The sequence below is a fragment of the Paramormyrops kingsleyae genome, chromosome 25 (genome assembly GCF_048594095.1).
Source record: "Paramormyrops kingsleyae isolate MSU_618 chromosome 25, PKINGS_0.4, whole genome shotgun sequence".
In the NCBI taxonomy this organism is placed as follows: domain Eukaryota; kingdom Metazoa; phylum Chordata; class Actinopteri; order Osteoglossiformes; family Mormyridae; genus Paramormyrops; species Paramormyrops kingsleyae.
The window spans coordinates 4396451-4419591 of NC_132821.1; the positions used below are offsets into that span (position 1 = coordinate 4396451).

Genomic DNA, 23141 nt, shown 5'->3' on the forward strand with positions numbered 1-23141 from the left:
GTTGGTTCGAGTTCTAATGAGTTCGAGAACTGAGGTACCACTGTATGCTACTCAATTACTTAAAAATATTTGTAAATCTTTGCTTTATATTGTAATTCTGCTCATTTTCCAAGATTTACTAGCAATTATCCTCTAATAATATATGATATAATTTATTATAATATAAATTATATACTTATTCATATATTTAACACCTCCACTGTGGTGAGGTTAATTCACTAAACACACTTAAATGGCCATTGTGCAAAATAATTTATTAATATTGGCTTCGACTGCATAGGTGATTTTATATTTTCTTCGCATGTTCTTACCAATATACCGTGTGTGTTTAGGGGGGTGTGAGGTTCAGGGCTGAATTGGTTTCTTCACAATATTATTTCTCATTTTTGCCCTTTTAAATATGTTAATTGTGATTGAGGTTACTTTTTGACATAAGATGCAGGGAAAATAATTATTTTATTCTCAGTATAATAAGAGATGAGCCAGTCCACATTTTGTCAGTTTTGATCTGATTCTGATAACTACTCATACTAATACAGATTCCGATATGAGAGCTCTTTTTACTATTATTTTATTTTATTTCACTTTATTCTATTTGACATTTTAGAAAAAAAATAAATATTTTATAATATTTTAATATAATAAATACGTCATATATAAATACTTATATTTAATATATATTCATATTTTTAAACTAGTAAATACAAATAAACAAATATACCTCAAAAAATCTTTAACTAGGTTATTAGAAACATACATAAGGTACTGTTCCACCTTGTTTGTACATCTTGTTTTAAGTATCTTTGAGCTATTTGTAGTTCAATTTGAATATCCTCCACTAGAGTATACGCAAGTGGCGAATGCTTAAAATGCCCCACAATTTTTGTCCCACTAGCAACAGCGTCACTTACACTTTGTTGCGATTGGAGCCCCTTGTGTAGCATAAGCTGTAGTGAGTGCGCAAAACAGCCAAAGCTAGTGACTCCTAAATCAGCCATTGATTTTTTCATATTATTCATGTTGTCTTGCATAATCGTGTGCGATTTGTTTAGCGGGATTTTCCATTGAACATTACTTCCACCTCTCAAAACTTTGTTTTTACAAAGAATCACTGTGCCACTAGTTGTTAAAAGCATAAAGTACTTCCAGGTCATCATCCTCATATCTGATATTGTTATGCTCCTTGTACTGCAAAGGGTATGTGCATGACATCACAGCAGGTGGGATTGAGTATCAATAAACTGAGTGGCAGCGTTAACGTTCGACTTGAATGCCAAAAAAAAAACATATAAGATGAGGAAGAGCCGTTGTGTGGTTGATTGTACAAATCGATGTACCAAGAAATATGAGCTATATTTTTACAGACTGACGAAAACTAAATAAGTAAGTCTCAGGCGTGGATTAGTCACATATGGCCGATAGCTGATCCATCTAAAAGGTATACCAGTCCTGAATATTGGATCGGTGCACCTCTAAATATAATAGCTATTAAATAAAAAATTGTTGGAGGAAACTGAAAACTGCACTTTATCTCAATTTATTCAATAAAAAAAATCAATAGAGGCAACTTCCTGGAATAAAAATACACGTGGCTTGCAATGCTGAAAAAAGAAATACAAAAAATATTTCTTGTAACTATTTATCATTATTTTTCTTTTGAAAGGGGACAGTATTTGGCTTTGTGTGATATTTGATGGCTTCCAGCAGCCTGTTTCGAGTCCCTACACATAACTTAGATTATATTTATTGTATTCCCCAGATGCATTTGCTTTCTTGTTAACACAATAACTGAAAAACTATTTGATGGATCTTTGCAAGGGCATTGTGTGGAAGAACAGGAACTGATTCAGTTTTTTATTTTGACTGCCCCAATATTGAAGCACTGCTGCATAGTGATAGCAAAGGTCCATTTCGTTAGCACAAAAACTCAAAAAGTATTTTACTGATATCTTTCAAACTTTACTAATATGTTGTAAGGATGAAGATCTGGACCTGATTACATTTTGTGACAAACTGCACCATAATTGAAGCAACAGCACTTAGTGACAGCAAAGAGAAGAGTGAGTTAACTAACAGGCTTACCATTGTGAAAAGGATAACTCCAACGCTCATAATCTGAAGCACATGGTGCAAGTTATTTTAGGGCATGCCCAACCCACTTTTGCTAGTTTAATGGCAGAAAAATAGTTGCAGCGCTAGGTGCATGGTCCAAAAAGGTTGTATTTAGTCATGAGTGTGTTTAGTGTGTAAAATCTCCCAATCCCTTTAAATGACAGGTTTGCTTCCACCTTGACAGATTGCGATTACAATGGTGGATTTCCCAGGTACTAGAAAAGAATGCTTCTGTGTAGAGGAATGGATCTGCTCGTGTGTGATGTGAAAGCACACAAACAAACCATCTTTTTCCATCATTCTATACACACCAGTGTTGTTGGGTCATCCTGCCCAGAAAAATCCTGCACATATATTTCTTCAAATCTGGCATGGTACTATCTTAATAACGCACTTTAAAACAGTGCAGCATTGACGTTAAACCATGTTTTGGTTGGTCAAAAGCACAATCGCTGCCTCAAAAAAGCAATTGTGCCAACAATGTACCTGATTCCATCTCATTTTAAGGCCGGCACACCCATAGGAGCTCAGATGGGACAACTGCGTCTGACTCATACTAGCAAAGACTTGTGTCACACCTGGTGCCACTATGCACTGGTTATAATATAGGGCCCTAAAAATAACAATATAATAAATTGCATAAATAAGGAAAGCTATACTGAAATAAATAGTGATGTGCAATAGATGTGCAATACAGGTCAAATAAAGTGTGAGGTTCATAAAGGAGAGAATGTCATCTAAACATATTCTGTGGATCTTTTTGCAAACTTCCCAGGAACATTGGGCAGGTCAGTGGCTCTTCTCAAACTGTGGGGCACATGATTTTCTGATTATTATATGATATAATAAAGTGTATATAGTTTTTTTTTTTTTTCATTAGCCTCCCTGTTTGGCACATTTTATTGGCAGTAGTAAGGTAGCTGGTCGAGGAAATGTATTGTGGGGAACCCTGACACTTATATTGTGGGGAATTTAACTGTGTCATGTTTTTTGGAGTTGTAGGGAGAGTTTGTAAGGTAGGCTTGTAATAATATTTTCATTGTACTATCGTAGTTTAGTTTGGAGAAATATATTGTGATGGAATTTAATCATATCACTTACCCCTACTCCAAGTCAGTAGTGACGATATGTTAGAGAACAATGAAGCTCATATAAGAAATCGGGGGGCACTAATAGGGACTGTAGACATTTGCTGTGAACTTGGAGAGACTCGGCAAGATTTTTTGAGTCAGAAGTGTCCGAGTGAAAAATTTGGCCTAGTGCAAGGCAAGACCTGCAAACTGGCTTGCTATATTCTGTTTCATTTAAGTCTAAGCTTAGCTCACTAACAATTTATGTAGTAGCTGGCTATTTACAATCAGCAGCATAAGAGAAAAATAAATAGATTTTATATGCAGGATGTGGAAGGATGCAATGGAAATTTTTTGCATATTAACAATTATTTCATGCAAGTATGAATTTTTATCAAAAAAGTTCTCTGTCCTTCCAGATACAAAATACACATTGACATCACTTGTATGACAGCTCAGGAATTGTATTTGATCCGAAATTAGTAAATGGATGTACAGGGCAACAGTGCAGCAGTCTGAGAGGGATTAGATTTTGACTGTCTTGATAAACAGACACAGTCTCACTGAATGCTTGTAAGATTGCAGTAATCCATGAATTAATCTATAAGTCATTTATGAGTCAATGAGAAATAACTATTTTTATACAATGATTTTACTGAATGATTTTTACAGTTTCAGTTAATCCTGGGACTGAAATAACTTGTAATAATAAACACAAACTAAAAGTAAGATTCAGACCATTAATCAGTTATTATTATCATTACTCTTTCGTTAATGATTATTTCAGAACATGAGTAACATACCAAAAGGTTTTTTCGTATATTGGTCTACATATTTTCTGCTGTATGGTGCATGTTATTAACTCTGCTAGTAATGAAATGTTTAGTCTGTGTGATTATATCAGAATTGTTGTGTTTTATGTAATATAAATGGATAACACTTAGCAGAGGTCGTTTAATGACTTATTAGTTATTAGGTTTTTTTAATCAGTATGATTTATCAAGGGAATAGTGTTTCAACTTTCACGACTTATTTGATAAGTATTTTGCTCAATATTTGCTGCTTCTTTGACATCTTTATATTTATTTGCTTATTTTAATGTTGATTTTTTTTTGGACTCCATTGTCTACTGTAAAAGGTTTGATTCGTGAAGAGACCAAATGGAGAAACAGTCTGTAATTAAGTATAAATACACTGTTTTGTAAAGTTATTTAAGTAATTCTGAGTTAAGAAAAAGTATATTGTTTTAAATTCCAGGTTTTGCACCTAAGGATTCTACCTTTTCTCCTCAGAACATGCCGTCAGTCCTTTGCCAGAGCTCATGGGCCACAAGCGGGCCTTCAGTGATGAGACCAGTCAGATTACTATTGTCATGTCTCAGCCTATCACCAAGTGCCAGAGTGGCTTGCGGTCACAGTCCTCACTGTGCATCAACGGCAGCCATATCTATGCTGCTGACTCTTTAGTTTCTGGAGGCCCAGGTACCCAGGCCACCTCTTTGGAGTTGCTGCAGAAATGCATGCCACTCTCCCGCTCCTTGCAAAACCTCACTCGCCGGAGTGAAGATCCCCAAAATGTCTGCACCAGTGAAGGCCGGCACTGGTCTTTTGATAAATCAGCAATAGAGGAAAAAGTACCTATGTTTGGGAAGGCTGACAAGGACCAATCAGAAAGCCGACCTGTGCAGGTGGCCATACCCATGATTTCTGCAGTAGGAGAATCAGCTGGCAATGGCACAAAGCATAAGAATAACCTCCCTCTTGGAGGGGAAGACTCAGACCGTACCAAGGCTTGCAAGGATCAAGGCGTACCACCAGAGCCGAAACACAAAGGCTGGTTCGGCTTCAAAGACCCTCAGAGCAGACCAAGGTGAGTGTATGCTGTTCAGGTTCATGTTTTCAGATTTGGGTAGAATGAAATCAAACACCACAAATGTGGCCTGTTAGTGACATTTACAAAAGTTTATTGCGTTTAAGCTGCTGTAAAACTTGTGACACACACCCACCTTTCAGGAGCAGGATTTGGTCTCCATTTTGTAGTGCTACCATGAGTACAAACAGGAAGAAGTCCTTAGAACTGCATTTAAATCTATGTAATCTAGCAAAAACAGGTTTTAATGGTAGTATTTCTGTAATACATATTCTACACATAATACAAATACAGGGCTCTGCTAGGGGTTTTTCAAGATTCTGTGGCAAATTGGACCGAAGGATCACTTACCATCTTACTTTCAGATCCTTTTATTTGCAGATTCACTTTGTTCTTATTGTTCGTTTGGTTTGAAAATAGTGTTATACACAATGAAGGGAACACCCTGGTTAGGATGCCTTTGGAGGCAGTTCTGTATCATGGTGAGGCTAAAGCTGAGGTTTGTGTACACATGTGGAAGGCGTTTTTCTTGCAGATGTTTCCCATAAAGACATATTGTGTTGACGCCCATTTAGGGACTATAAATCTGTAAAATCTGGTTTCAGTGGTTACATATTATAAGTGACTTTGTGCTCGTTCTTTCTGTAAAGTTACTAAGAAGTACTATCACTCACCTTTTCTTGGCTTGTTTCCACAAACATACTGTAGTACTTGCTTATTTGGGCAATCAGACGTAAAACTGTCAGGATTACATGACAAAACTCAATTAAAGGACAGAAGCATAATTTGTGCAGAAACACTTCACATTAAAACTGAGTGAAAATACAGTCGTGCCCCAGTACAGTCATCTGTCACTAATGCAAAACAGAACTTAAGTATCAACACAGCATGACCCAATATTCCAAGGTTAGCCATTTAGTCTATCCTAGTCTTTGTCATCACTTTGATTTTAATTATTTTGCATTCATTTGTTTTCTGTGATTTCTGTACGTCAAAATAATCACTGAAAATGAAGGTTAGCCCCTTTGCTTTAATTATAAATATTAATATTATTGATTTTTTGCGAATGTTTTCTGGGCTGAACAATACTGGAAAAAGTTCACACTGTGATATTTTAAGTCATTGCAATATGTAGGAATTGAAAATTTATTATATAGCCAAAGAGAACTTATTATGTTACTAATGAGTCTGCCAAAAATGTCGGTGGTGCCTTTAGACACATGACTTGCTTCTGCTCAGTATCATCTCCATGGAATGTCAGCTGCAATAACACTGGGTTGACGAACCAATATGCACTAGTGCGGGCAGCATGGTGGTGTATTAGCTAGCACTGTTGCCTCACACACGTAAATGGTAAAGAAACCATTTCTTTTGGTCATTGCTTAACAATGCTGTTTGGACAAGAAGGACTAACTTGATTATTTGAAAACTACCTCTTGTCCACCCTGTAAGGCATGACCCTGGAACACAGTCCAATTAGGCGGTTGGTCCCTTAAGTGCTATTGCTGCGAAGAAAGTACAAATCCACAATAGCAAGGATCATGCTTTAGCATTGTCATGGTAGCGTGATATGTTTCATGCTGTCCCATTCCTATTTATACCATTTCAAGCTCACTCAGCCTCTCAACCTCAATCATTTACCATGTCATATTAATTAATTCTCTAATGGTAAAGTGCTTAGAGAGCATATTGGGATTGGACCTTAGAATGATAGCCGTAAGTTCAAAAGTATTTAAAGTTGACAGTAAGCACACATAGGTAACATATTCCATTCACTCACTAATATTTCCTCAAACTTGCTGTTTCAAAAACAAATACAAGCAGGAGTAGATACCTACGTGTTATGGAGATCGAGGGTTTATTAGCAAGGCTGGTTTCTGTTCAACCGGGAGCCCTGCCCTTCGGGATGAGACAGGACAGCTGCCTCCTGGAGGCCAAAAAAGGGGACAGGGCCGACTCCGAGGATGGGGTCTATGTTTCTAAGGGCGGTTGTGGTGGAAGGGCAGTCAGGTCCGGGTCCAAAAGTGGTACTCAAGCATTTTTCTGGGCCGTACCCCTCCCAGTTCACAAGATAGTGGAGTTGCCCCGGCACCTGCAACAGTCTAGGAGGGCACAGATAGTATAAACCTTATCCTCATCTTGCAGTGTCTGAGGGGCCAGGACAACAACATCAATGCGGGGATGCATGGAGCTGTAATGTACCGGTTTCAGTAAGTAAGCATGGAATGTGGGTGAGAGATGGTACATACTTGGATGCAGCAGACGGTACTAGTTGGGACTGACCCAGTGTACCACTTTGAAAAGCCAATGAACCAGGGTGCCAATTTCCGACTGGTTGGCAGCTTCAAATTTTGCGTCGATAACCAGACACGTAGACCAGGTTGGTAGATGGGAGTTGGACATCTCCAGTGGTCAGCATGGGTCTTTTGTCTAGCTGCTTGGTGTTCGAGGAGACGGCGGGAGACCATACCTCCTTACAGCATCCCTCTTCAATGAGTGGGACGTGGCATAGGGTTGCATCCCACAGGAACAGTGGTGGCTGGAAACCTAGAACACATTGGAATGGAGTAAAGTTAGTACTGGGGTTGATTTTGCCATTACGGGCATATATGGCCCAAGGAAGGTGACATGCCCAGTCGACAGGCTGGTCCTTGCACAAGAGCCCTAGGGATTTAGACACCTCCTCCTCCTCTGTTTGGCCATCCCGTTACTGGGTAGAGGACAGGCTCAGGGTAATATTCAGCTTACACAGAAGGCTCTCCACACTTGTGATAGGAACTGAGGTCTGCAACCCACACTATGTCCTCTGGAATGCCATAATAATGGAAAACCCAAGTTACCAATAAATCAGCTAGTTAACTGGCTGTAGGAAGCTTTGGAAGAGGGACTAGGCTATACATCTTAGAAAATCGATCGATGATAGCCGGAATCACTGTTTTTCCTTGGAAAGATTGGAGTACAATTCAGAGATAGTGACCATGGTTGAAACAGGACAGGTCGAGGTTGGAGTAATCCAGAGGGGGCTGGTTAGATGACTTGAGTTGTGCGTATTCTGAGCAGGAGGCCACATTTTCCTCAATGTCCTTCCGCCACCTGTATTGCCTTGAGCAGGGGTGGCCAATTTCAAAGGGCCGGTGGGTATGCAGGTTTTCGCTGCAACTCCCTAATTAGACTACTAATTAGAGGAACGATTGGCTGATGAGTCCTCACACCTGGGTTTGAACAGCTGACCTACAGGTTATTCCAAAAACCTGCATACACACCGGCCCTTTGCAGATAAGATTGGCCACCCCTGGCCTTGAGAGTAGCCTCAGGGTCCTGGCAGGGCAGTTGGAAGGAGGGGCACACTGGTGATTTGAATCCAGAATAGACTCATCTAATGACCACACCACAGGACCCACAAAGCAGATTGGAGACAAGATGGATGAGGGTTGTTCAATGGCATTGGGAGAGTTCAGCTGCCGGGATAGAGCATTAGCTCTCTGGTTTTTGGAACCAGGAAGGTAAGAGACTTTGAAATCGAATCAGGTGAAGAAGAGTGACTAGCGATCTTGCCTCGCATTTAATCTTTTGGCATTCTGTATGAACTCTAAATTACGGTGATCGGTAAAAACGACAAATGGATACATAGCTCCCTACATCCAGTGGTGCGCTAATTTAATGGCCAAGAGCTCTTGATTCTCGACATCATAGTTACGTTCGGAAGGAGAGAGCTCCTAAGGCTAATAAACACAAGGATGTTGCTTACCCATCGTCATATGCCTTTGTAGAAGAATGGCACCAACCTCCACCTCGAATGGCAGATCAGAATCGAGTTGTTGAAGAATACTTTCCGTAATCTCTCGAAAGCCTTTGTGGCTTCTGGGGTCCAGCAAAGAATGGTGTTTTTTTTCCCTGAAGAAGGGAAGTTAAGGGAGCAGCAACCTGACTGAAGTTTCGAATGAACCTGCGGTAAACAGTAGCAAATCCCAAAAATCATTGCAGTTCTTTAATGGTCTTGGGGAGATGCTATTCGTGGACTGCCTTTACCTTATCTTTCTCCATACCCACCGTGCCAGGCTGAATGAGGTACCCTAAGAACTTAAGAGAGGCAGGATGAAATTCACATTTCTCACCCTTCACAAGCAGTTGATAGTCTCTCAGTCGTTGGAGGACTTCCCGGACATGGATGTCATGTAGATAACATGTAGTGCGGGGGTGGGGGGGTGAGTGAATGAGGATGTCATTGATGTTAGCCACCACACCTTTATTCACCAAGTCAGAAAGAACCTCATACGTACTGTAAACACCTGAAAGATCGACAGACTATTAGCTAATCCGTATAGCATAACAAGATATTTGTATTGTCCTAAATATGTGATAAATTAGGTTTTCCATTCATACCCCTCATGTATCCTGATCATATTTGGAGTATGGCACTTTGGAGTTAGAGTTTAGTAAAGATTACTGCTTCTCACAATTTTTCGAGAGCAGAGGGAATTAGCAGCAGGAGTTCTCTCCATCTAATCATAATGGCATTCATGGCACGGTAATCCACACATGGGTGCAACCTTCCATCCTTCTTTTTAACAAAGATCCCGGAGGTTACCAGTATGGTAGACAGACGGATAATATCTTGTTTTAAGCCCTCTTCCAGATAGACATTCATAGCTTCCTCTTCAAGTCGGGACCAGAGGAATAGACGATCCTTAGGCAGAGTAGCCTCATCCAGGAGATCAATAGCGCAGAAGCTCGAGTGATACCTTCACGATGTCTCTGTGGTATGAGAGGTGCACAGGGCAGTCTTGGAGCATATGTCAAGCCTCTTTGCAGTACAGGCAGAGACAGGTTTGGTATTGTCATTGTTTCTCTGTCGCTGTCACTGGGGCACGACCGAGCTGCATGGGTTCTGTTTTGTCAGCCGGAGATATGGAGCTGGGTGTCTGTGCCTCTGTTTGGGTGCGTTGGTGGCAGCAGTCCTAGATGGTATTGTCCAGGGTTATTAACAGGTGAATGTACTCCCTGAACAAGTGCGCCTCACCATGGGATGCAGACTGATCACACAGTTCGGGGCTACCGGAGAACGACCACAATCTACCAACAAGTGGGACAGGGCAGTGTAGAGAGTCAGGGCTATGGTATCATAGGTGGACCCATTGTGGTGATATGCAAATTGCAGTGGATCCACTAATTCAGGGAGCGCAGAGCAGATGAAGTCTCTGACCAGCCTTTTAAAGCTTTTGCTTATATTGGGCAATTGGTCGCCAGTCATTCAATGATGTGATTGTTGAAGACTTGGGTACAGGGACGATGGTGGCCGATTTGAAACAGGCAGGAACCACAGACAGAGAGGGAGAGGTTGAAGATGTTCATGAACACTCCAGCCAACTGAGATGCGCATGACCTGAGGACACAGCTGGGGATTCCGTCAGGGCCAGCAGCTTTACAAGCGTTCACTCACCTGAAACTTTCTCTTCCTCAGACACGATGTATGCGATGATGTCATCTGCAGTGTGCACGCTGACCAGTCTCGCGGTGTTGAATCGAGCAAAAAACACATTTAGCCCTTCGGACAGAGAGGCTGTGGTCTGCGGCATGCTGTTTTTCCCTTTGAAGTCTGCGATGATGTTTAGTCCATGCCACATGCTTGTGGGGTTGTTGAATTGTGATTCAACTTGGTCCCTGTATTCGTGTTTTGCTGTTTTTATGGTCTTCCACAGTTGGTATCTGGTGTGCCTGTAGTCCGATGTGGAAGGTAGTGACGTGCAAACATCACTGTTGATCCATGGTTTCTGGTTTGGGTAAACTTTATTTGTTATGGATGGAACAACATGTCCCAGTCTGCGTGATAGAAACAATCACATAGTGTGGCTTCTGATTGGTCCATCCAGCGATGCACTGTCCTGAGGGTTGGTGCTTCCTGTTTCAGCTTCTGTCTGTAGGCAAACAGGAACAGAATGGAGCTATGATCTGATTTGCCAAATGGAGCATGGGAAAAGGCTTTGTATGCATCCTGGAAGGGGGTGTAACAAGGTCCAGGACCCGATCTCCAACAGTGCACGAGGGCAACAATACTTCGTACTGGTCATGCTAAAAGGTGAGCTCACATAGAGGGCAGAGTGGGAGGAGAGTTGGTTTCTCTTCAACCAGTGAGTGCTGCCCTTTGGGACGTGACATAAGGTGCATTCATCAATTAGCATATCTGATTGCTTAAATAAAAAAGTTCTACTTACATTCCAGGCTTTTTGCTGTGCAGTTTCAGTCAAATCATCAATTTAATGTTAAACTAGTGGTGGTGGTAGCTGTGTCCACAACATTTTTTAATGAATCTGTCTATTTTGGGGAGCTTTGCATTTTTTTTTCTCTAAATCTTCCTTCATTTTTCACTTCTGGCAGATGCTGTTATATTTGTGTTCCATTTCACTGTCTCAGCATTAGTGGAAACTCGTTTTTTAAGTAATAGTTTTTCAAGCACTTTTTTCCCCAGGTGTTGTAATGTTTCAAATTTTTATTAAACATGTTTAGTTAATGCAGTATTTGGGTCGAAATTGTGTTCCTTTTTTAACAACTTACAATATGATAGAATATTTACTACAACAACAAATAAATTTATTTTTGTATAGTGCATTATCATAACATTACATCATCTCAAAGCGCTTTACAGCATCCCCACCCAAAGCCCCCAGTGAGTAAGCCATGGGCGACAGTGGCAAGGAAATACTCCCTAGAAGGAAGAAACCTTGGGAGGGACCAGACTCAAAGGGGGAGCCCAACCTCCAGGGGCCGGCAGGGAGAATCAAATACAGTACATTTTGAGACACAAACGGGGAGCAGGGGGAAGATGGTCATGATGAGCGGGTCATACATGGAAGATGACACAGGCAGAACGGCGAGCTGGATGCACGGACGTCATTGGTAGAGGCGACGTCACATGTAGCAGGGTGTGCTGGACATCTTGATAGATTGAGGGCTCCAGGCAGCTCCCCGCAGGAGGAGTAGGGGAAATAAAATATGCAATTAGTCAAAGTAGGGGAGACTATAGGCAGTGCTAAAAGTTAGATGAGTGCAATATGAAGTGAAATGCTCTGGCAGATAAGGCTATGGCAGCATAAGTAGGAGGGAGAGGCAGCTGGGAATGCAGGCATGGGGAGTCCCTGAAATGACAGCACTCCAATCCCACAAGTGATTATGAAGCTAGAGTGACAGCACTGTCAATTCAGTTTATCCAAAGCCAATGGCACCGATCCCCACCCAGCTCTACACCTCACACTATAGGTATAACTGGGAGTGAGAAGCTAGCTAGAGCTAGAACTAGTGTCCCTATAAGCTAAACTAAACAGGTGTGTTTTTAGTCTAGACTTGAATATTGAGAGTGAGCCTGAAATCCGCACATCCGGTGGAAGACCATTCCACAGCTGGGGAGCTCTGTAGGAGAAAGCTCTGCAGCCTGCCGTAGCTCTTTCTACCCTAGGTACTAACAGATATCCCGCACCTTGAGATCGAAGCAAGCGTGGGGGGGTTGTATGAGGTCAGCAGATCACTAAGGTATTCTGGTGCAAGGCCATTCAGTGCTTTATAAGTTAATAGCAGTATTTTTTAGTCAATCCGAGACTTAACTGGTAACCAATGAAGGGAGGATAAGACTGGTGTAATGTGATCAAATTTTTTAGTGTTTGTGAGAACTCTGGCTGCTGCATTCTGTACCAGCTGAAGTTTATGTAAGGATCCAGACTGGCAACCAGACAGGAGGGCATTACAGTAGTCCAGTCTGGAAGTTACAAAGGCATGTATTAATTTTTTTGCATCATGAAGTGAGAGCATCTTACGAAGCTTGGCTATGTTCCGTAGATGATAAAACGCAGTTCTAGTAATACTTCTTATGTGAGCATCAAAACATAGATCTGAATCAACTAGAAGACCAAGATTTCTAACCACCGTGTTAGGTTGTGTAGGAAGGCCACTAATGCTGAGATGGTGCAACGTATTTCTTGCAGCCTTGGGACCAATTTACAGAAAATTGGCGCGGTTATGGGTAATCAGGCTCCAATAATCAATATCAGCATTGAAAAAAGGATGTTGGTCGATCCATACTAAGTAGAAAGGAGAAATCTTGATTAGTTATTTGATTTTGAGACCACATTTGAGTGTACCAACAGTTTGAGTTGTGGATCTATACCAGGGAACTGCAAACTGGGGGCAGATTGGTTTTTCATCACTTATTCATCGTCAACAGCAACCTAATTTATATTGCATTGTATACCTATGTCCACAGTGACTAACTCTCCATTATTCATTGCTGTAACATTGCTGTAATATAAAGATATCAGATAATAAAACTTACATAAAATATTACATTAATACAGAATTTGGTACATTTGGGTTTTGATTTCCTGCAATGGGTTGGTGCCCTGTCCTGGGTAATTGCCTGCCTTGTGTGGCTTCCAAGATAGGCTCCGGACTCGCAAGAGAGAAGCAGGTACAGAAAATGGAATGTGGAATGATGGATGGGTCTATGGATGGATGAATGCATGGATGGGTGGATGGATAGGTTTTGATTGTACACTTACATTTTGTTGTACTATATGTCAGCAGCTATATCATCTGCAGTTTAGACTAGATGATCCATCTGAAGCTAACCAGGCTTAGGCCTGGCCAGTACTTGGATGGGACACCAACTCGGAAAGCTAGGTTGCCGCTGGAAGAAGTGTTAGTGTGGCCAGTAGGTTAGCCCATCCTGTGGTGTGTCTGAATCCCAGTGCAGGGATGGGAACACTGTTTTGTAAAAATAGTGCTGTCCTTTGGATGAGACGTAAAACCGAGGTCCTGACTGTCTGACATCATAAAAGATCCTTGGGTCTCTTATGAAAGGGTAGGGGTGGTACCCCGATGTCCTGGCTAAATTTCCCACTGTGGCCCTTTCAAATCTGCTCTTCTATTCATCCCCTATATTTAAATGGTGAATTCTCTCCTGCCCCTTCTCCACCTTAGCTGCTGTGTGGTGAGCATACTGGCACAGAATGGCTGTTCTCGCAATATCCAGGTGGGGGCTACACAGTGGTGGTGGTTGAAGTGCCTCCCCATTGGTTCTGTAAAGTGCTTTGGATGTCTTGTAAAGTGCTACATAAATGTAATGTTCAGTCATTCATTTGACTTATTTCAGTATATAATCTAATAATCCTTCCAGCCATCTATTGTCAAATGTGATAATTTATCTACACATTGTCCATACCGAAGTGATCCAGTTTAAGATATTCCATCTGTCCATCCATCTTCTAACTGTTTATCGCAGTCAGGTGAACACTCAAACTCAATTACTCTTAACCCTAGATTAGTCTTCCTAATCCCTTCATGAGCATTTTGTCAATACTTCAAAATCTTTATTTCCCCTTTCAGTCCTCATCCAGTTAAACCACTGACTACTACAGCTGCTCAGGAGGAGAGACGGTCAGACAGCCGCTCAGTACTCACCAGTGGGTTAGAGAAGCTAAAGTCCACCATCCAGGCAGGAAGGAATACTCAACACGGCCAGCCTGAGGCTGAAAGAAGCAAGGTAGGCTAGTGGTTTAAGTTTACATGTTCTTTTAATTCATCCTGTAATGAATATCCTTGGAAGACTTGTCCTGGGAGAGACAAGATATAAAAGCATGTGTCACTGGGTGATGGAACTGGGACTTTACTTAAGGATGGGTGGTGTTAAGCAGTGGTGAGGAACAGAAATAAAAGGGTAAAGAACACAGGAAAAACAGGTAAGACATGTCCATGTTATTAAGTTAAAATGGCATGTAGTTCCATTTTAATGTCTGAAATGGCTGAAGTTGAAAGTTGTATTTTATAAATATATATATATATATTAGGGGTGTAACGGTTCACAAAAATCACGGTTCGGTTCGATACGACACAGTGGTGTCACGGTTCGGTATGTTTTCGATACGGCAAAAAAAATAATAAATGCCAGATAATTTCTCAGATTTTTTTTCACTTTTTTATTTATTAAAACATCAAAAAAGTATGATCTTGTTTTTTTCTTTTACTTTAAACAATGATGAAGCTATTCTTCACCCATCTTCTGGGGTTTCTTTTTAGCAGCAAATAAAACAAAACCTCCTTTATAACCAAAACCAAAAAGCTCCTGATAAAAAAAATTAATGTAATATTGTAGTAGTTATAAACTAATAGAAAGAAAAGAACAATTTTGTTTTTATATGGAACTCAGTTTCAATCAGTTTTGTTTCCTATTCCACTGCTTCTGCCATCCCTTTGGCCAGATCCTCACTCGTGTGACTCTCAAGGGGTCTGAAGAACATGGCTTTTCATCTCCCATTCAGCGTTAATGTAATGTGCCGTTACAGTCAGGTAGCTTTGTGTAGCCCTTGACGTCCAGCTGTCTGCTGTCAGAGCAATCGCTGGTGCTTCGGCCAACTGGTTCTCTATTTCTAAGGACAGACACAAACATAACCTATCTGGATATTGAGACTAGCAATCATGAGTAAAGGAATATACAGGGTATACAAAAGCCAAACTTAAAAGAAACTTTCTTTAGGGTGTTGGGTGAGTCCGTGGCACCAAAGGCAGGATGTACAGGGAGGGGGTTGCGTGCCAAGTCGAGGGACCCCTGTCCTTGAGGTCCACTCTGCTTGTCTGTAGGTCCCTAAATCTTTGGGCCATAAAAGTTGGAGTGCTGGCCTCCCTTGTTATCTGTGTGTGTGTGTCTGTGTATGTGTGCGGCCACTGGCCCCTCTTTTGTGCCTAGGCCAACGAGTACCTCTCACACCAGGTGTGAGAGGTACTCAGCCCTGTCACATGCATGTGTGTGATCCTACATTACTATACCTGTTAATTCTGTAAACCCTTCTGGAATGCTGGAACACTGAAACAAATCATGAAGTTAAATACTGTTCTCATATTTGTTAATCATGAATGAATCATGATGCAGTTTTTTCCCCAAGCAGTTACTATATTTATTTCTATATGTTAATTCTGTAAACCTTTGTGAACTAGTGAAGTAACAAGTCCTGAATTACACAAGTTAAATGCTGATCTCATATTTGTTCATCATTAGTGAATCGAAAGTTATCTCTAGTAGCAACTATATTTGTTCATGACTCATTGGGCATGTAACGATGAATCGCAAATTGGTTAAAAATCGATGTAAATGTGTGACGATTTAAACCGGCTGATCCGGAAAATGAATCGCTACTTTAGCATTACTTCACAATACTTTAACAGAAAAACTGGTGTGATATTACATTTAATTTCACGACGTGAGTTCGACTTCAGATGTCACTGCGTATTCATGTCGACGTCGTACGTCAGTTTTTGGTTTTGACCGAACGCGAGAAGGCGAGCGAATTTCAAATTGAGGACGGCGTGGTGGTGCAGTGGTTAGCGCTGCTAACTCACAGCAAGAAGGTCCTGCTTTCAGTCCCGGGTCCTTTCTGTGTGGAGTTTGCACGCTCTCCCAGTTTTCACCAGGGGCTCCGGTTTCCTCCCGTGATCCAAAAGCGTGCAGGATAAGTTGATTGGTGAGTCTAAATTGGCCCTGTGAGTGTGTGCACCCTATGGTGTATAGGTGACTGCCCAGGGTTGATTCCCGTGATAGACTCTGGTCCCCCCACTACCCCAGGTGGGATTAAGCAGTTTCAGAAAATGGATGCCCTGCCTGATCTTAAATCGGCGGTGTGGCAGCATTTTAGCTTTTTTAATCACAAACGAAAACGGCGAGAAAAGCACAGACAAGACAAAAACTGCATGCAAACATTGTAAAATGCTGATAACATACACAAATAGCACAATGAACATGCTTCAGCATGTCCACCGGCACCACAGTCAGCTCCATTCTCCACCGCCAGATCAAAGATTATTAAAAGGGCAAACCACGCTAAAAAGCTGCACATGCAAGGCTTAGTTTATTTATTTGAATATTTTTTTTTATTTACTTATTTTGATTTGGGAGTTTTTTAAAACAGTATTTTATTTTATTCAATTCAGTTGCATTGTTAAGAAAAGGACACATTTTGCACAGTTTAGAAAGATAAATAAAGGAATATTATTGAATATTATTTCTCTGCAGCTCAGTCAGCTAAAAAATCGTGAGAATATCGTATCGTGAACTCAGAATTGTGAGTTGAGTGTATCGTTACATCCCTATGACTCATTCATGGTTTGTACTTCAGTAGTAACCAAGTTACTAAGTAATTGTACCCCATCAAGTAAAGTGCTACCAACTATTATTGCTATGTAATGAATGAATAAATGTAATCACCTTTTGTCAATATGTAACTTTTCTGAGTAAAGAAAGTATGCAATTTTCCTTCCTAACAGTATATTTCCCCTTTTTCTTCCTTGTTTTTTCAGCAGTCTCTCTCTGAGGAGGGCACCCCACATTGTCACCTGTCCAACAGCGACCTCATTTCTCTACTTCTGCAGCAGGAAGCAGAGCTGAAGAAGCAAGCAGCTGAGCTTGAAAGGAAAGGGGCCTTGCTTAAGTGTCGAGAGTTGGAGCTGAAGAAGATGAAGCTTACGGTGCGGGACCTGGAGGACTACATTGACAAGCTGCTGGTGCGCATTATGGAGCAGACACCAACATTGTTGCAAGTGCGCTCTAAGTTCAAATGATGCGGTTAATTGAATGGGTCTAGATTTTATAATTATACTTCACCCTAAAATTACGTCAGCCTTCTACTATAGATATAGTACTAAATAAATCAATATCCAGAATGTTATCAATGTACCTGGCTTTCTGCTTTGAAATGCATATTTACCAAAGGATTGTCTTTGTGAAGGAAAACTGTGCAGTTTCAAATCTGACTCCTTTAGTGAGCATAGACTAGTTCACATAAAAGCTATGAACTATTTGTATTTGAAAATGCTGCTCAAAGTGCACCTACTCCTGTCATGCTATAAGCCAAAATGAGCATGTAATAGTGAACAGAGGCTTCAAAGTCTTGTTAGACACCTGGGGCCTCATTTACCAAACTTTGTGGAAATTTCAGTGTGAAAAAATGTGCACCCATGAAAAGGAATAAAATGCGTAGCACAAAAAAATTGGATTTATGAAACTTGGTGTACGCACAATTTCCCTCAGAAATGTCAGGACTGTCTTGTAAATGTGCGTATGTGCACAATCCTCGTACATTTGCCACCTACAGATATCCATAAATGGTCAATGCAAATGACCTGCACACTCATAGAATATGCAAATCAAGCCTTTGTGGTTGCAAAGTCTAATGATCGCGTCTGTAAATAAGAAACCAAAAAAACAGCACAACAGAATGTTATATTTGGTGCCCTAAGCATGTTGATAAAAAAGATCAACAAGTATAGATGTACATTTTTTAATTATCACACAGGTATATATTGTTCTGCACTTTTGCACTTTTGGATAGATGCCAAACGGCATTTCTTTCTTCGATTACTTGTACTTTATGCAATGATAATAAACTTGTGCTGTATGGCAACACATTGTCACAGCAGTAAATTCCATCATATAAATTACAGGTATTTTATGGGACCTACTGAAATAAAGGTAGCTGATTATGAGAAAGACCTTGGTGTGTATGTTGATGCTTCCATGTCTCATTCTTGCCAGTGCGGGGAAGCAATAGAAAAGGCCAATAGGATGTTGGGGTATATCTCCAGGTGTGTGGAGTTTAAGTCAAGAGAGGTAATGCTAAGATTATACAATTCCTTGGTGAGACCTCACCTAGAATATTGTGTGCAGGTTTGGTCACCATATCTTAAAAAGGACATTGCGGCCTTAGAAAAGGTGCAGCGTAGGGCCACAAGAATGATTCCTGGTCTTAGAGGAATGTCATACGAGGAAAGGTTATTTGAGCTAAATCTGTTCAGCCTCAAGCAAAGGAGACTGAGGGGGGACATGATCCAGGTCTATAAGATTCTAACAGGTTTGGATGCTGTTCAACCGAATAGTTACTTCAGCATTAGTTCAAATACAAGAACTCGTGGCCATAGGTGGAAATTAGCGGGAGAACATTTCAAACTGGATTTAAGGAAGCACTTCTTTACACAGCGTGTAGTCAGAGTATGGAATAGTCTTCCTGATAACGTAGTGCAAGCTGAATCCTTGGGTTCCTTTAAATCAGAGCTAGATAAGATTTTAACAACTCTGAGCTATTAGTTAAGTTCTCCCCAAGCGAGCTTGATGGGCCGAATGGCCTCCTCTCATTTGTATAGTTCTTATGTTCTTATCAGCTCTACAAAACGCACTATACCTGAAATAAATATAAATAAGTGGTAGGATCTGAAGACAGAGAGAAGGAAATGACTTGCTGTGCATAGGGCCACTGAGACTATATTTGTCAAGGGCAAACCCACATCTTCACCTTCAAACTTTGACATGCATTTGGCAGAGCAGTCGGGAGGTACTGATGTGGTATGTGAAACTCAAAATGACTGGATCATAATGTTAACATCATGACGGCATAACACATGTCTTTCACAGTAATAGAAGGAAATGGAATTTATTTACAAAGTAGTTTGTCTGTTGTGTCTATACTGTTGTGCCTTTGATAAACTTTGGTTTGATCTGAGGTTAACTTATTACAATGTCAGTGCAATCGATTGCGCAGATTGCATTAGGAAAATCGGGCATTGCTGCAAATGGAGGTTTTACCATTTCCTGTCCACCTACAGCACAGAGAAACATACATTTTATGCAAAATGGCAAAGTTCAGTCATTTTATGCAGAGGCAATAGTGCAAATAAGTAAAAATAATGTGGAAAACTTGTTTCCTTCCAATCTTTCTGTTAACATAGTCAGTAACAATGTCTGTATAACATTCTTGTGACTATAGACTTTTTTGAATACGTTGCTCCATACATGCGAATATCTATGCCTAATTCACATTTAGTATATAGTCTTTAGCCTACACAAATAAACGGTATTCCAACAGAATGAAATAAATGGAATTAATAATGAATAATAATAATTAAAATACACCCAAGTTCACATTTTTAGATTTAATGGTGTTTCATGCGAAAGCGCAAGTTGGTGGTATGAATTATTGGCATGAGTGCTGTCACTTTGCTGGTTTACCTTAAATTCCCTGCTTTACAATGGGTGTTGCCTTTTCTCAATATGTCCAAAATGTTGCTTATACCACCAAGTGAGTTTCCCTAAACATGCACATTTTCTTCCAGTCAAGTTTTGCAAGATAAATCCACGATTTTGCATAAAAAGTTGTGTACTCACGTGTTGAGCATCTTATTGTGTGTACGTAGCTTTGATAAATGAGGCCCCTGGTGTTTATGAACGTGCATAGTATTTAAGACAGATTGAATGTTGAGACGCTCAGCATTTTTTCCCTTTTTCCATGCGCATTGGTTCCCCACAGAGACCCTGAACGCGTTTGACTAGATATGGCAGCCAGTTACCCCAGAGTACTTTTTCTGCAGCAGCACTAATGCCTTATGCAGGATTGTGTAATATCTACACAGGTTACACTGATTATAGAGACACAGCTTAGAATGTCATAAATTATTCTCAGTATATCCATTCTTCTGCATTACCTAACAGATATGCTTTTACTAAAGGTCACATACTCATTATAGTGCATTCATATGTCCAGTCATAGAACTCATGTTTACATTATAAATGCCATTCAAGAATGCCCATTTAATGTATTCCAGTATCACTGTTATAACCTTATACATCCAATACACCATTTGTTTTGTGTAAAGATGTTCTTAACGGCAGTATTGATTACTAACAGTGGGCATTTCAGAGACACCAGTTAAACTAACTGCTAACTGATCTTAGTCTTTGGACTGCCAGAGAAATCCCATATCACGCAGAGAGAACATCTCCATGCAAACGAAGGAAAGGTGTGATTCAGTCCCCCAACCATGGAGTCTGAGGTATGAGTACTATCCACTGAGCCACTGTGCAAACCCCATGCTATTGATTAACGAAAGCCATATTATGATGAATTAAGAAAAAAAGAATATTTTGGTTGTTATAGAATTCCATGTGATACAATTCTTGGATAATAATAATAATAATTATAATAATAATTCTACAAATCTTTCAGCTCCTTGTCAAAATCCCCTAGTTGTTTTTTTTGCATTGTATAGTGTATTAAGGAATTTGATCCTTGAATTGTTCTTAATTAAAATATATGTAACAATACAGCAAATGGTGTTGTGAGTGTACTTAATTTCTTTTCATCATGTGTGTTGCATACACTTGTTATCATGTCTGCCTGACCCTTCTATCGCCACCCTGATGTGGCCCTAATGAGCCACACCTGTTGCTCATTGATTGTTGCATATGAGTGCCTCTGTATCTTGTCAGCCCCAGTCCAGTCATTGACGTTGTCCCTCCTGTTGTCTATGTCTGTCCCTGTACAAGTCTTCCCTGTTCCCCCGTCTGGATTCCTCGTGCTCCCGCTTTGTTTTCCCCATAATACTTTGTGATTTGGTTTAAGAAAGCCCCTTTCCGTTTACTGTACCGCAGCCCTTGAGTTGTTCTTTTCCGTGTCATGACAATAGTAGTCGTCACACAGTGATGCTCCTTGAAGAAGTGCTGTATATCAAGATCAAAGCAGATTTGGCATGTAATTTCAATTACAATGGTTTTTTATCAACTGTCGGTGAAAAACTTCCAACCACTTATCCTGGTCAGGGTTCTGGGGGATGGCGGGAGTCTATCCCAGGCAGTACAAGACACTAACCTCCAAGGACACAGTCCAAGTCCATTTTGGAACACAAACAATCATATACAAGAATATGGAAGACATGCAAACTCCACATACACAGAACAGGATTTAAAGTTGCAGCCCCTGAGGTATGAGGCATTTGTGAGAGAAAGAATCACCAAACCACCCAGTGAAATACAGTACCAGGGAAAATATTTGCACTTCTTCAGAATTTGTAACATTAATTTTCGTATTACTAAGTAATAACTTTAGCTCTTACTATTGAAATTCTCAGTGCACATCGGCTCATAATTTATTTTATTGAAAGCGGTGTTCTCTGGCTAGGTACCACAAAACATTGGACCACCCAGCATATCAGGCAGAAAAATGTCCCACAGTTAGACCCTGATTTCAGTGTTCAGTCATGGTAGGAGTATCATTGTTTGGGGGTGCTGTGCTCCATCAGGACATAGACAACACTACCTCATTTAGGTGAATTTCTCCAGAATTCTTGCCAGACAATAATTCAGAAGAAGCTTCTGCATCTACATCAAAATTTTTGAAAAAGCAAAATGGAAGTGCTATATGGGACTTTTCAAATCTTGGAGCCCCTCATCCTGTCATACATACATAGCAACCCTGCGGAGAAACCTAGCTTTGGCCATTCATGACATTGCTCTTTCAGTCATTGTCTATCTTCATGTCTTCTGTCATAGACCCCAGTAATGCCACAGACTTGAGTTTGACATCGCTTAGTGGCAATTTTTTGCAAAACACAAGGTTGACTCTAATTTTGAAGCATATTAGCAAATTGTAGCATTCCTGTAGTAGCCTAAGGAATTTTGGCTTATGCTGTTTCAAAGTTTGAGAAGACACAAGAAGTAAGTCTTATCTTATCTTATCTGAGCTGGTGCCTGAAGCTCATAAGCAGCCCTTTGAAACCATAACAAGGAGACAAATTAAACTTTTAAGTTGCTCTTTAGCCCCTTTTTGACTTGCACTGCCACCTTCAACTTTTCCAGACATTGCCTAGAAGGGCTATATGTGTGAACACAAATATCCAAATTAAATGTACTGAACATTAAACTTTGCCCTGCTAGGTCTCTAGAACAAAGTCCTGGTAATTTCTTATTAACTCCCAAGTGTGAATGGAGCAGGAAATTGACTGGAGAATTCAGCACAAGCCAGTGGGCACATTTCAAACATGTAACTGGCGTGAAAGTGTAAGAAAACAAACATCTGATGGCAAAGAAGAAGGGTCATTTCCACGAAGAAGATGCCAATGGCATGCTGTCCGTAACTTGTCATAACTTGTATCCGTTTGTGAGCTTGTCCTTGAATTTAAATACCGCTTGCCTGACCATATTCGGCTGTATCCCAACTAGAGAATGTGAGCATGTTATCACAGGCTGCATTACTCTAATCCTGGGAAATGATCTGGATGCTGTTAAAGTGC

The 23141-nt window shown here is 40.5% G+C and overlaps 1 protein-coding gene across 3 annotated transcripts in view; it reads left to right on the forward strand.

The window, feature by feature from the left end:
- Nucleotides 1-21146, forward strand: part of LOC111835802 (rab11 family-interacting protein 5-like) — a 39018-nt gene extending 17872 nt beyond the window's left edge. For 2 of the 3 annotated variants that reach the window (XM_023796472.2, XM_023796474.2), the window contains 3 exons: nt 4475-5051; nt 14424-14580; nt 17385-21146. In XM_023796472.2, coding sequence (XP_023652240.2) covers nt 4475-5051; nt 14424-14580; nt 17385-17645 — 995 coding nt within the window. In that variant the 3' untranslated portion in view covers nt 17646-21146. The remainder of the gene's footprint in view (nt 1-4474; nt 5052-14423; nt 14581-17384) is intronic. The other variant, XM_023796473.2, reaches the window with a different exon arrangement.
- The last annotated feature ends 1995 nt before the right edge of the window (nt 21147-23141 follow it).